The 14,811-nt window shown below is 37.1% G+C and overlaps 1 protein-coding gene across 6 annotated transcripts in view; it reads right to left on the reverse strand.

The window, feature by feature from the left end:
• The window catches only part of LOC114872300 (zinc finger protein 436-like), a 47,679-nt gene that overhangs the window by 5,190 nt on the left and 27,678 nt on the right, over window positions 1-14,811 (reverse strand). Inside the window, exon 5 of one of the 6 annotated variants that reach the window (XM_029179388.2) lies at window positions 1,602-3,924. The exons of 1 other annotated variant lie outside the window; for it this stretch is intronic. In XM_029179388.2, coding sequence (XP_029035221.2) covers window positions 2,631-3,924 — 1,294 coding nt within the window. In that variant the 3' untranslated portion in view covers window positions 1,602-2,630. Of the gene's footprint in view, window positions 1-1,601; window positions 3,925-4,402; window positions 7,352-7,655; window positions 9,595-11,292; window positions 12,558-12,963; window positions 14,767-14,811 lie in introns of those variants that run through there. 4 more of the 6 variants (XM_046285193.1, XM_046285199.1, XM_046285201.1 and 1 more) reach the window with 4 other exon arrangements.

The raw sequence follows: 14,811 nt of genomic DNA on the forward strand, positions 1-14,811 counted from the left end.
CAGTCCAGCCTTCTGAGCAAACGATTTACTACAAACGTCACATTCGTAGATTCTCTCACCGGTGTGCAACAGCAGATGTTGACTCAAACTGCTGTGCGTGCTGAAAGCTTTACCGCACACTGTACACCTGTAGGGTTTATCGCCAGTGTGTATTCTCAAGTGTTTCTTAAAACCATGATTATCAAAGAAAGTCTTGCCACACTCTTCGCAAATAAATTTCTCCTTCTTCTCGTGTTGCAATAATATATGCTGGTCCAGGTTCTCCTTGGTGACCAATCTGGCGCGACAAACTGGACACTCAAACTTAGCCTTGTAATGGGCATACTTCTGATGGGTGTATAAACTATGACGATTCCTACACGTTTTTCCACACACGTCGCACACTACAGGTGGTTCCAAATGGTTCAGTCTGGTGTGTGTCGTTAAGTCACCTTTGATCTTGAATTCCTTGCCACAGTGTTCGCAGGAGAACTGGTAACGTTGAGTATGTTTGCGCACGAAATGAGATTTCAGGGTTTCTTTTCTAGAACACAGCAGCCCACAAATGGTACAAGCGAATTTTTCCCTACAGGTGAATCTGCTTTTGCTGGAATCCTTGTGACTTTCAGTCATGTGTGCGATCATCGTTGATCTTTTATTGCACTTGAAATCACAGGTCAGACAAGAGAGTGCTTCTTGTTTCTCAGAGGCTAATTCTATGAAGGAGGATCCCTTAAGGGTCGTATCCCTCTTCGCTTGATTCTCGTGCCTCTGTTTGTGTCGTTTTAAGAGATAAGTTCTTTTGAACTGTTTCTGACAGATATCACAGATGATTAGAGTTTTGACGGTTCTTCGAGATGGTTTTGATTCTTCTTTAGAGTTTCTCGTAGTTTTGAGTTGGTCGGTAGATCCTTGCCGCCTGAAACAGAAATATTAGTCAGGTTTATTACAGTTCTAACAGGATGGTGTTTAATTAGAAGAATTACTTACAATCAAAGTTAAAGATCACGTTGAGAAGAGTAGAAATTATTGCGATCAGGTAAAAAATTGATGATTGTATTTTTGGGGAATAATAATAGAGACTATGTTTTTATTCTGTGTAATAATTAAAATAGTACATCGAATAATTGTCGATGATGTAGTATTTTACAACTTCTGTTGAAAAATATAAAAAATAATTTAATATTTATACTGAATTTTACTTGTTATTAATTGGAAAAAAAAACAAGATTATGTATTGTATTTTTAACTGCATCATCGATGGTGACCCATTATAGAGACAACCATTTCTCTTTATGACACTCCAAGGATGCACAATTATTGATTAACTGTTCAAGATGACCCTGTTGCTATCACCTTCCCAAAATAGTCATACAGAATTTCCTGAAAAATAAAATCATGGTTAAATTTAAAATTATCTTATCAATCGTGACACGTCTTTAAAATTTATCAAATATCCAAAATATAATACGTACCTGAAAATTAAAATACTGCAATTCTTCTGATATTTCTTCTATTCCATTTAAATCACTGTATTTCACTATATAAAATAAAAATGAGTTTTGATAAAATTAAAAATGGAATAAGAAAAATAATTTAATCTACTTTTTAAAGAACAAATATAATAAAAATTTCTTTTTAATTCCTCATTATATTACACAAATCTGTTAAATGGTTTCACAATCCGTCTCGTTTTATTTTAAATAATTGTAAACAATTACGAGCAAGCATTTTTCAATAGGATTCATGAAAAATATGCACAGGATGCAATTTTTTAGGCACCCTGTATATCTGTCGCAAGATTGTGCACAAAATAAACTCCCATAATCTCTCCCCGTGTACATATTTTTTTTCATCATAAATCTCTATATCCATCCCTTAAATTATTCATTTTTTTACAAAGATCATAGCGTATAAACATTTAAACCGAACATAGCACAATAATGACACGTATAAAACGCGTAGAAACTAGCAACAAATACTTAAAAGTTAAGTAATTACAAATTACACGATGTTAGACGAATAGTTACAAACTTCAATGCCTCTTTCCCTTACATTAATCAACATTATAAGTAAAACAATAATCTTTCAATTGATGGAAACAAATGTAACTTTAAGAACGATTTTTTTTTAAGTATAAAAAATACCAAATGTATGTTTATGTGTATTTATTAAGTGAACTTTTGTCTGGAATTTAAAATTTAAAGACATGAAAAAGGAAACGAAATGGCGGCGTGTGAGCTAAAATGGTGGCTTCTGCCCCACAAGTCATCAAAATTGTGATTTAAAATAAAGAAGGCTTTAGCTAAAAAGCTAAAGAAAAACACGAAGTTTTAAATACCTACGTTAAATTTGCTAAAGAAAGACATATGGATTTAAGAAAAATATTAATAAATGAGAAGGAAGAAATAATTCTAGGAACTCTGGGAAGGGATACACTATTTCAGCTCCAATGTCACCATTTTGTTTCTTTCTCCACATCTTTAAATTTCAGATTCCAGACAAAAGCTCGTTTTATAAATACATATAAGAATAATTTCCATATCTTTTATACTTTTAGAGAAAACCATTCTTAAGTCCTTCAGGATGACATAACCTCTTCAATTACCCTCAACATAATCCATCAAGCTATAAAACACAATAGTTCACGATCAATCCTTCTTCATGAAATCGCTGAGAATGTGATCGATGTGCACCACAGGTAACGGTGGGTGCACACCAGGGTGCGACTTTCTGTGGCAGATGAGGCCAGGTTTCTGGGTGAACGTTTTGCCACAGATATCACAGATATAAGGCCGTTTCCCAGTGTGGATCAGTAAATGTTGCCTGTAAGCCGTTCTCCGAGCAAAGGCTTTGCCACAAATATGGCAGTCGTATGGCCTGTCCCCAGTATGGGTCATCATGTGCTGCTTCAGACGATGATTCTCTGAGAAGGATTTACCACACTCCTCGCAAACGAAGCTCTCCCTTCGTTCGTGTTGCAATAGAATATGTTGGTCCAGGTTCTCCTGGGTCACCATTCGCCTCTTACAAATGGCGCACTCGTACTTGGGCTTGAAATGAGCCCACTTCTGGTGTACGTACAAAGAATTGCTATTCGAACAGGTCTTTCCGCAAACGTCGCAGACAATGGGTCCTTCTTTGTGCTTGAACCGTACGTGTAGCCTCATGTCGCCTTTGACCTTGAATTTCTTGCCACAATACTCGCAGTCGTATTTGTATTCAGAAGCGTGTTTGCGCTCAAGATGTTCCTTCAATTTGCGACGATTCTGGCACTTGAACTCGCACTCGTTACAGGAGTACTCTTTCGGCTCTGTACTTGACCCGTAGCTGCCTCTTCGTTTGTCTATAGCCTTGCCAGCGTGCTTTCTGCTTATGTGAGAGGTGAGGGTGGATTTGTTGGTGCTCTCGTAGTCGCAGAAGTTGCAGGTGTAGGTCAGACTGTCGTTGTCCTTCGGATTCTGTTCCTCTTCCTCCTTGTGCTCTAAGGCGACGTGCATCTTGAATGCTACCAGACTGCGACACACCTTCAGGCAGACCTTGCACTTGTAACGCTGTGCCTGCTCGTGGACAGCGCTTTGGTGTCGCTTCAGCATCTGTATCACGGGGAAAGAAATGTTGCATTCTTTGCAGGCGTAAACCTCCTCGGGTTTTTCGTCGATGTCTTCCTCGAAATCCTCCTCTTTCACCTTCACCGTACACCTCTCGTCCGCCTGCGATGTTTTCTCTTCGATGGGGACGATGAAATCTTTCTCGTCGTCGTCGGTGTTGTTTCTGTTCTCTTCCGACAACTTTTCGGTCGATTTGGAGAATTCGGAGAGATTATCCCCTTGATTCGCTGGGAGGAAGGCGTAGTAGAGACTACCCTCCACGTCGACAACCTGCCACGGTTGCATCGCTATCGATTCCTTGCCGTACAGGAAACGTCCGTTCCCGTTTAGGGTCCTGAAAAGCACAGAACAGTCAGTTAGGTATCGCACGCAACAGCGCCATTGTTATTTTATTTTCTGTGCCATCACTTTCTTTTTCTTATGTTTCTTAATATATGATCTGTGAATGAAACTGCGTTTTCAACAAGCAATGGTCGACGTATATATACGTCGTGTCGTACGGTTTGATGTGTAGGAAACAGAATCGTGTCGGAACTTACAATTGTAGATATATTGTTGCTGGGCAATTAAATATTGATAAATTATTCATCTCTCTCCTCTATATACACATTTCACTGTAATAAAATGTATCCTTCAACACCTTGCAATTTTTCAACTTAATATGAAATATATTACACAGAAATGATTTTTCCATGTATGTTTTACAGAGTCTTACAAACAGAATAGATTAATAATGATTTCCGGTCAGTTATCTGGCGTGAACATAGATAGTAGGGATAAGACACATTTTTTTGTAAGTAGAATATACAAAGTAAAGTCCTGAATGATTATTTCAAGTATTCTACAGTGCTTACAGATTATTCCTCTTCATAGAAACATTCAATCTTCGTGGGTAATGTTACATGTTACAATGATACTATTTAGCTGGAAAAATAGTACAGCTGATAAACTATCGCTTACAAGTAATTTGATATTACACAATCCCTTAATACTAGAAATGGGTTCCTCGAAACGTTGAAACCTTGAAACCCAAAAAAATTTCAAGTTTCAAGAATTCGAAACTTTTTAATTTTCTCACGATTTGAAGTATAAAATAAATTAATAAAAAAACAATTAAGATTTGTGCAAAAACGTTGTCTTTAATTTGTAAAACAAGACATACCTATATGTATACTTTCTATTAAAAACAACACTTCAAATTTCAAGAGTTTCGAGAATTTAAAAATTAGTTTCAAACCCATCCCTAATTAATACGTTCATTTCACAACAGATAATTAAATTATCAGAAAATTAGAGTAGGGTATTCTAAACTTTAATAATATTTTTTCTATTAATATAGAATTTGTTTTCGTTGCGACAGTCGACGCCTTAAAAATGAAAAAGAAATAGGATCGCTGAAAAGAATCAGCACGCGTTAACCCTTTCGCTTCCAAGAGCGTATATATACGCATTTGAAAAGTGAAAGTTTGTGCGTATATGTGTAAATGCCCGCGGTTGATAGAGATGAGGACGTATATATACGTCATCGAAAAGCGATCATTCGCCTTGAAATAGTGGACGTCTGAGCAAAAATATATATACGCTCTAGAAAAAAAATGGACGCCTCGGTGTATATTTACGCCTTCGATTACAGGGAATGAGAACGTATATGTACGTCCTCGAAAAGTAGACACTCGAGCGTACAAATACGTCTTGAAATAGTGTACGTATATACACTTTGAAAACGTGGACGCTCCGACGTATATATACGTCCTTCAATAATAAAAGCTTAGGTACAAAAATCGTATATACATACTTTCAAAGAGATTAACTTCCATACATAAACCACGTCTCCATAAAAAATACTATATTCCAAAGAACATACTAAAATAAATTACGCTGTTCTCAAAAAGTAATTCTAATTACTATAATAAACTTCATCACAAATTTCATAAAGCAAAAAAAGAACACCATACATGTGTCGAGTGATCAGGATTGCATCAACAATGAGCAGATTTCGTCGCAACACCCCAAAGCGAAAGGGTTAATCACACATCATAGTTCACTGTACAATATCCCTTCCCAAATGTCAGGTATCTCATTTGTTCATAACATCGTGCAATATGTGATCAATAAAGATTCTTGGAAGCGGAGGATGTGATCCAGGATGGGACTTCCTGTGGCTGATCAATCCAGGCTTCTGCGTAAACGCCTTCCCACAAATGTCGCAAACGTAAGGCCTGACGCCAGTGTGTATCAGCAAATGCTGCTTCATAGCTGTTCTACGAGCGAATGATTTGCTGCAGATGGTACAGGTATATGGTTTGTCTCCTGTGTGGACTCTCATATGTACTTTCAATCTGCTGTTTCTGGTGAAGGTTTTCCCACACTCCTCGCACATCACAGCTTTCCTATTCTCGTGTTGCTTGATCAAGTGCTCGTTCAAGTTCTCCTGAGTAACCATCCTTCTTTTGCACAGGTGGCATTCGTACTGTGCCTTATAGTGAGCGAACTTCTGATGAACATACAGAGAATTACTATTGGGACAGGTTTTCCCACAAACATCACACATGACAGGCTGTTCTTTATGACTGAAGCGTATATGATTAGTTAGATCACCTTTCACCTTAAATTTCTTCCCACATATCTCGCAAGAGAACTTGAAGTCCTTAGTGTGCTTTCTGGCAAAGTGCACCTTCAGTTCATATTTATTTTTGTTCTTATATTCACACTGGGTACAATAGAATAGCTGTGGCTGACCATCAGCTGTGAGGGACTTTGCTGGCCTGTGCTTCCTTTTTATGTGTGAATACAGAGATGATTTCTTGTTGGTCTTAAAGGAACACTCGTTGCAGAGATACACCTCAGCAATGTCCACCTTGTGGCGACGCTTGTGGGAATATAAGGTGCTCTTTTTCGAACATGCAAAGTCGCACAAATCGCATTGCTGCCTTCCAGAATCTTTCTCAGGGCTCTTGTTAACTTCTGATGATGATTCATCCTTGCTGTCTGAGTCTGAAGAGGACGAGACACTGGGAGCATCCTTGATTTCTTCTTTCAAGTATACTTTTTCTGATTCTTTCTTCTCTTTAGATTTATTATCGTTTTTCTTGTTCTTCTTCTGTAAAGTAATCTTGGTATCAGTCTTACGGTGAGTCTGGGCCAGATGAGAAACCAAACTACTGCTCATCTTACTAACAAAACTGCAGGCGTTGCACTTGAACACCATCCATCTCCTGTTTCTATGATTTTCCATGTGTTTGTCTAGAATTGAATAGTCGTTGCATTTAAGATCACAAATTATACAAGAAATTTCTTTGTGTTCCTTTTTTATGTGCACAGTTAAACTGGCTTTCCTGTTGCAATGGAAACCACAACACATGCAGATGTACTTCTGGTCTTCTGATAGTTTCTGTGATTTCATTTGTCTATTTTGTTTATTTGAAATTTTAAACTGATTTCTGTTACTCAGACGCTCTTTGCGAAGCCAGGAGTTGAAATTGTGAAATATTTTATGTTTGTTCAGCATAGTCTCCACAGGAAATTTAATGCCACATTTATCACAGGTATAGGAATCGATGGTGACCTCGCAGAGATGCATCAAAGATCCCATATAATTTGTTTTTTGAACATTTTTATGTTGTTCTTCGTTCTCCTTCTTAGATGACACAGTTGAGAGTGTTTTTGAATTTTCTTCAGATTTCATACTGTCCATCACTGATTTATCGTCGAGGTGACCGGAAGTACCGGTGGTCGTCATCTTCTTGCAGCAAACGCGTTCCCTAAAACAAAATCAAAATAACTCGATTAATTTTAATGAAATGTACGTTACTTTCGGGTACATGAACGTTACTTACTGTAGATCTAAGATGTCTTTAACGGATGCTTATGCGATTTTTATTCGAATAGAAATAGCGGGTTTAAAATGAACTTTCGTGGTGTGCACTATTCGTGTGGTCTTTATTCTTGTTTTCTTATGTAGGATTTAGGAAGTTTATTAAATATACATTAACATCGAATGGAATTCTTAACTACAGCTAAAAATTTATAAACTGGGATGGATATAAGCTTGTAAAAGCCTAAATATAAAAATGTACGAATATTTTCTTCAATAAAATATTATACATATAAATAAAAAAATATTTTCAAATGTAAACGAATATTTTCCTACTTGAAGGCTTCAATGATATATTTTTAAAATTTTTTATCGTTATTGTATCTTCTTGAAGCTTTCATGTAAGAAAAAGGTACATTTTCTTTTTAAAAAATGTTCCCTTCTATAAAATGGTAAAAGATTTCGTAAGGAGTTTACACTTTTCACAGAGTAGATCTTATTTAAGATACCTTGTATGTACAACTTATTCCAGTCTTCTCTAAGTACTTAATGCTAACCGTTTCATTAGTATCGTAAAATACGATTGCCATATCACATCATATAGATTATATTTTTACAAATCACTGTTTACTTTCATTATCTCTTTGAAATCAACAGTTTCTTTTCGACCTCAGATTTAAATTCGCAGCTGGTACGTTAAATTTAATTCAATGGCACAAAGTTGTGGGAACAAAAACTGGAGTATGTGAAAGTAAGTACAAAAATCTAAGTATTAAATTGGCAATTAAATTATTTTTTCCTTTGGTAATTTGAGTATCTAATTTTGTAAGTCTAGCTTATATCGATTTCTCTAAATATACAATTTTCAACCAAAGTAAGCCCACTTGAAACTTGCAATTATTCAGTTTTCCAATTTTTCAATAGGTCACTAATTTAATTGCCAATTCCATAAATAACTATCAGATTCTTCTTATCTACTAATTGCTATATTACAAAGAAATCTCAGCTCGATATTCAGTCACAATTTGACCATCCAGTTCACCAACATTTCTCTTTCTCCCAAGAGGCACCGGAGGCGACGACAGATGGGCGTCAGGGTGCTTCCTCCGATGCTCTATCATATAATACCTCCTCTTAAAAGACTGTCCACAAAGGTCACAGATATGTGGTCTCTCTGCAGAGTGCGTTAACAAATGTGTGTTCCTCATATGCGACGTTCGAAAGTTTTTCTTACAAATCTGACACGTGTACGGTTTCACACCTGTGTGGGTGGTCGTGTGGGTGGCCAGGTACCTCTTCGAGGCGAACACTTTTCCGCACTCTTTGCACTCGTATGTTCTACTGTGCTGTTGCATATGATTGTCTAAATTCTCTTGTGTAAGCAACCTCTTATTACAAACGGTACACTGAAATTTGTATTCATTCAAATGTGCCACTTTTCTGTGCTTGTACAACGAATAATTACTTGTATAAAATTTCCCACAAACATCACACATGTGCTGCGAATTACTGTGAGTTCCTACATGAAATTTCAAGTCCCATTCCATCTTGAAACGCTTTCCACAGTGTTCGCAGGCGAATTTGTAATCGTCAGTGTGCCTTCTGATGTAGTGGGACTTCAGGTTGTTCTTCGTCTTCGTCCTATAATCGCACTTATCACAGCAGTGTAGCAAACTCGAATCAATTTCTTGGTGAACCAATTTGTGTGCCTTCAAGTCGCATTTGTACTTGAAGGTTTTGTCACAGGTCTGACACTTGAATGGACGATGGAAACTGTGCTTGCTGGTAATATGCCGCAGGATCTTGCTCTTCTGCTCAAATGTTGTTTGACAAATATCACAGGTGTATGTACCATCATGAAGCTTCTTGTATAGATCTTCTTGCGACGAATTCTTATTTTGTAATTTATCTGAATAATTATTAGAATCCATGGGTGATTTTTTATTAGGGGGGCGTTTTAGTGGAGGTTTCTCTTTGTTACTTGATTCTTCTTCTTGAAGATCGATATGATCTTCGTATTTTATTTTGTAAGTGGAGCTTTTATTACTTTTGTGTCTGCGTATTTTTGAAGATCGAAAGAGGAGTCTTCTTTGGAGAACAGTTGCCGGTTTACTTGATGCTTTTAATTCATCTTTTGGCTGAGCACCGACGGTGGATTTGTGCTTCTGATTTATTTGCTGCGTCGATTTCCTAAAACATGAACGAAACGAGTAAGTACAAAAGGTTTATTCATTGTCAGGTGGACAAATTTAGGGAGCGTTTATTTTCTCTTCCACTTAGAACTTCAACGAGCTTCTAATATTCTGTATAAAAAAGGAGTTAAGCAATTGAGTTGATATTTATTAACAAGAATTCGATCTTGATATCATTTTTGAAGTGTAGTTTACTGAAGAAATTTCAAAAAACTGAGTAAACTCAAAAATTCATTTATAATTGCTGAATTATGTAATTCTTTAAATAATACTGTGGATAATTAATCAGAAAATTGCTCGATGTCTGCTATGATGAATTCTTCTTCCTTGTTGCTTAACAGTAGAAGAAAATATTTATTTTAAAAATGAGAAACCTAAAAATAAGAAAGATCTGTTAATTATATAAAAATATAATTTTGTAACAGCTTGATGAATTTCTGCAGCGAAATTCTAAGCAAACGAGAATAAAGATATTTTCTTTTATTGGAAGAAAATCGAAAAGAAAAATTTACCGTACAATTGTTATATCAATGAAACATTCTGAAATAAAATAATTGCATCCGTTTGCGTTTTATTTCGTATGTCGATTAACGAGCTTCATATACAATCTTCTGTACATTCAGACATAATATAAAAAATGCTCAGCTATAAACATGAAAAAGATCGTGGAGGTTGCACTACACTGTTAATTGTGTTTTTTTTTCATGTAAATCAAAAGCTGTAAATTCTACAGTTAATTGTTGAAAAATTATTCTCCTGTACAATATTGATACAGCTTTTAAGAATGATATATTTTACATGATGTTACACACACGTGTGCACGTATATTTCTTTTTTCTTCTTTTTTTCTTCAAATTTACAAACATTATAATTTTCTTTCATAAGAATACCATTATCTATATTACAGTTCTCTTGTTACACTTATATTCACATGCATAAAAAAACTGTCGTTTGCGAAGTAACTCTTGTTTATTTGCGACATTTTTAAAAATCATACTTCAACCCATTATATCGGAAAAAAAATTTTAATAATCAAAACAGATTTTCAGTCTGCACATTACACTAATGCTATATTGTACAGTACAATAGTTAACTAAAAATCAGAGGTAAAAAATACGAAAACTTACTCTTATTATTTCTATCCGTTATGTCTTGAAATGAACACCCCTAAAGTGCATCGGAACAAATGTATATTTCTACTTTTACAAAATGATGCGAAATAATTTTTTAATCTACAGAAAGGGTAATTATCTGTTTAAGCAGTTCATGAAAATTTGTAAGAATTTTACAAAATTTCGCACGCAATCCCATTCGAAGATAAAAAGATAATAAAAGGGTAAAGGAAAACTTACAACACAATATACCAAACGTTACTAAAGTCAAAGAAAACCAAAATCTATATTTATTTAAAAAAAAAAGAAAAGAAAAGAAAAAGAGGTTTAATTAATCTAATTCACAAGTCATTAAAATGTAATCAATGACGATATAAAAAAAAAATCACAAAGGTTCTCCAAATTAACTTATCCGATTCCTCGAAATCGTTACATTCAAATAAATCCATCTATCAGATGCAAAAACTTACGTATTCCACGACCGACGATCGTACAGTCCCACAACGATTCCTCGTGCACAACGGGGTAACAAAAAAACGTAGTCTTTCATCCGAGAATTCGAAATACAATTCATCGTACCACTCGATTCACACGATCTTCAATGTACAAAAACCTCCCTCAAAGAAGTCCCAATCCTCCGGACAACAATTCCTCTTCTAACGTTATATAAAAAAGTGTACAAAATCTGATTAAAATTTATCATCCCGTCTATTTGCTGCTCTTGTTCACGATGATCTTGTCCTGAACACCGTGGAGAAGATTGGTGATCTTGATAGGGGGTGGCGGAGGATGGATCCCAGGATGTTTCCTACGGTGGAGCATCATGGGCGATCTCTGCGTGAAACTCTGTCCACAAATATCGCATACGTACGGCCTTTCGCCAACGTGGGTCAACAGATGAATCTTCTGGGAGCTGAGGCAGCCGAATGTCTTTCCGCAAATCGCGCACAAATAAGATTTCTCCCCGGAATGAGTTCTCAGATGTTTCGTCAGACCGTACTTGCTCTTGAACTCCATGCCGCATTGCTCGCATACGTATTTAATTTTATGCAGCTCCATGTGATTGTCCAGGTTCTTCTGCGACTTGAACTTCTTCTTGCAGGTCTCGCACTGGAACAACTTCACCTTCGTCTTGTGTTTGTAGTGTTTGTGAAAGTAGAGGGAGGATTTGCTCGGGTAAGACGAGCCGCATATGTCGCAGACGCAGGACTCCGCGTCGTGGTCCTTAACGTGGGTGGTGTAGTCGGACTGAACCTTGAACATCTTGCCGCACTGTTCGCACTTGTAGTTGTAGTCCTGAGTGTGTTTCCTGATGTAGTGGATCTTCAGGTAAGGTTTGGTGCGTGCCTTGAAGTCGCACATGCTGCACGCGTGCAGGGTCAACGGTTCGTCGTGGACCTCCATGTGCCGGCTGAGATGAGCTGTGGTCTTGAACGCTTTCGTGCAAATGGCGCACTTGTGAGGCCGAGAGTTGCTGTGCTTCAGCATGTGCCTGGTGTGCTTGCTCTTACGATCGAACGTCGCGTAACAGATCTCGCAGGTGTGTAGTCTCTTCAGGGACATGTGCTTACCCGGGTACATGTTCTTCTCCTGTTGCAGCTTCTTCCGGAAGTCCAACGGCACGTCGTCTAGGTCCTCGATCGACTGATCGGCGTTGGAGGAGTTGCTCTTAGTCTTCTCTTCCGACTGGTTGCTCTTCGCGACCGCTTTCGAAGGCTGACCGTTCGCTTCTCCGCCCGGTGCTGGCTCCTTCATCATGAAGACACTCAGCGACGTCGGTATCCGAAAGTAATTTTCCTCTAGTTTTACTATCAGAAAAGTTGGAGCGAGGGGGTCTAGCGCATTGTACCTAAAAAACCATAAAGCTAGTCAGTCGATATCGAAAAGGGACAGGGTGATTTTTTATTTTATTTTTCATCGCTAACCACGCACGAGCATGCACCGGCGTGTTCGCTTTTTTTTTTTTTTTTTTTGGAGAACTTGCCACTTGGCAAGTTCCAGAATAAATGGTTCTTCCTTTAGATCCAGTGGAAGGTAAAGCTTTCTTTTATTCAGTGTTTTGGTTGTAATCACTTTATTAGAAGACTTACGTACAGGTTCTAAATTGTGTTTTTTTTTTCTTATGAAATATATGTCCTCGTTCATTGGTGATACCTTGACGAATGATCTTTTTCGTTAATTTTTTAAGAAAATATTAGGTCACAATGTTTAACGGCAAATAGAAATAATATTAATATTTTGAATATTTCATACAATTAAAATGATCCAATTTTATTTTCCTTCATTGTCATACATTTGATATATTAAATTATATTTATTAAGCAATCTTAAGAGGATTAAACAACGCATATACTTAATTAATTGTATGAAGTTTAGAATTAAAATGTGATGATTAATTTATTATACTTCAACTGCTGTGACTGTATCCTGAGAAGTGATTTATGTATGTACAAATATACATAAACGAAATTGTCCTTTAAATTCTAATCATTCTAAGAAATAGAAATCATTAGTCAATTTACTGATGTTTACTTATTGCGTGGAAATTTTATTAATCAATAATAACACACTATTTCGAAATTATCCCAATTAATCATAGAAACACAAAATGTATTAGAATACTTGAAATAAAAATTCTTTGCAAATAAAGAGATACTTAAAATTAACTTCATTTTTCCATTCAAAGAAAAGTACTAGTTAATGTATCATATCATCAGTCATCAACTTAATGAACAATACAATTACATCTACCTTCCAAAAAAAAAAAGAAATCAGAATCGTTGATTTTTCACCGATAATCGATTGCAAAGTACTTTTAACTTTCTTCCAACTCAAACGTCTATATCAATAATCTTGATGTCCAACAGAAAACTACTTTAAACCATCCCGTAAATGTAGCTCGCTGAAAATTCCAGATCAATCATAAGTTCCCATCCTCGTCGTTGTTCTTATCTACTTGATCACCTTGCATGTTCTGCAAGTAACTCTTGGCCACTTCGGCAACGTGCGGAGGTGTCCACTCCATGGGTGGCAAGGGTCCAGGGTGCTGTCTCCTGTGCCTGAGCATGCTGGACCGCTGAGTGAAATCCTCGTCACAGATATCACACTTGTAGGGTCTTACACCAGCGTGAGTTAAAACGTGCTGATAGAAATTACTGGTGCAAGCAAAAGTTTTCTGACATATGGTACAAAGATAACTCTTCGGTTCACGATGCTTCAATTTCCTGTGATTTATTAACTCTTGACTGCTACGGTGCTTCTGTCCACATTCCTCACATTTGAAACCTTCTTCGTGGAGTCTAAGATGATTATCCAATATGATCCTCTGACGGAATTTCTTGTTACAAAGATGGCAATGGTGCTCGTATTTTAACTCTTTGTTTCGCTTACGATGCTTCCATTCGTGGCCACTGATGTCGATCACAGTCTTACCACAGAACCGACAAACCTGAGGTTCTGAATTGTGAGCCTTCTTCACATGAAGAGTCAAATCCGTCTTCACTTTATATCTACGTCCACAGTGTTCACAGACGAACTTGGACTCGTCGTCACCGGTGTGAACACGTAGATTATGTCTCTTAACACTGTATCTCTTCTTGAACTTCGCGTTGCAGATGTCACACTTGAAGAAATAGTCAGGCTGATGGATCACTTTGTGCTTCTCCAAGGCTCTTTCACTTTGATACGCTTTCTTACACATGTCACATTTGTAGGGCTTGCAATGGACGATCGCCACGTGGTCTTCCACCATCAGATCATTGATGAAGCGTTTCCCGCAAAACGGGCAGATGTTCTTGATCTTCGCAAGGACGTCGTCCACTTCAGCATCGCCCTTTTGGCTGGATTCCGAAGACAACTGATTCTCAGATTTTTCAGTGGATTCTTTATGCACTTCTAGAGGGTCCTTCGACACTGGTTGATTAAAATTAATCGACGAAACCGCGTTCGATTGTCCTTCAGGTGTTGTTTTCTCATCTTCGTGTTTGGACGCTGGGACCACTATTAAGTAGTATGACGAACACTTGTCTTGCTTCGTTTGTTGTCTTACGATTCGTACTCTGAAACAAAGATAACGCATGTCAGCGCACAAAATGCTTGTAGAT

Source organism: Osmia bicornis, chromosome 3, assembly GCF_907164935.1.
Source record: "Osmia bicornis bicornis chromosome 3, iOsmBic2.1, whole genome shotgun sequence".
NCBI classification, from domain to species: domain Eukaryota; kingdom Metazoa; phylum Arthropoda; class Insecta; order Hymenoptera; family Megachilidae; genus Osmia; species Osmia bicornis.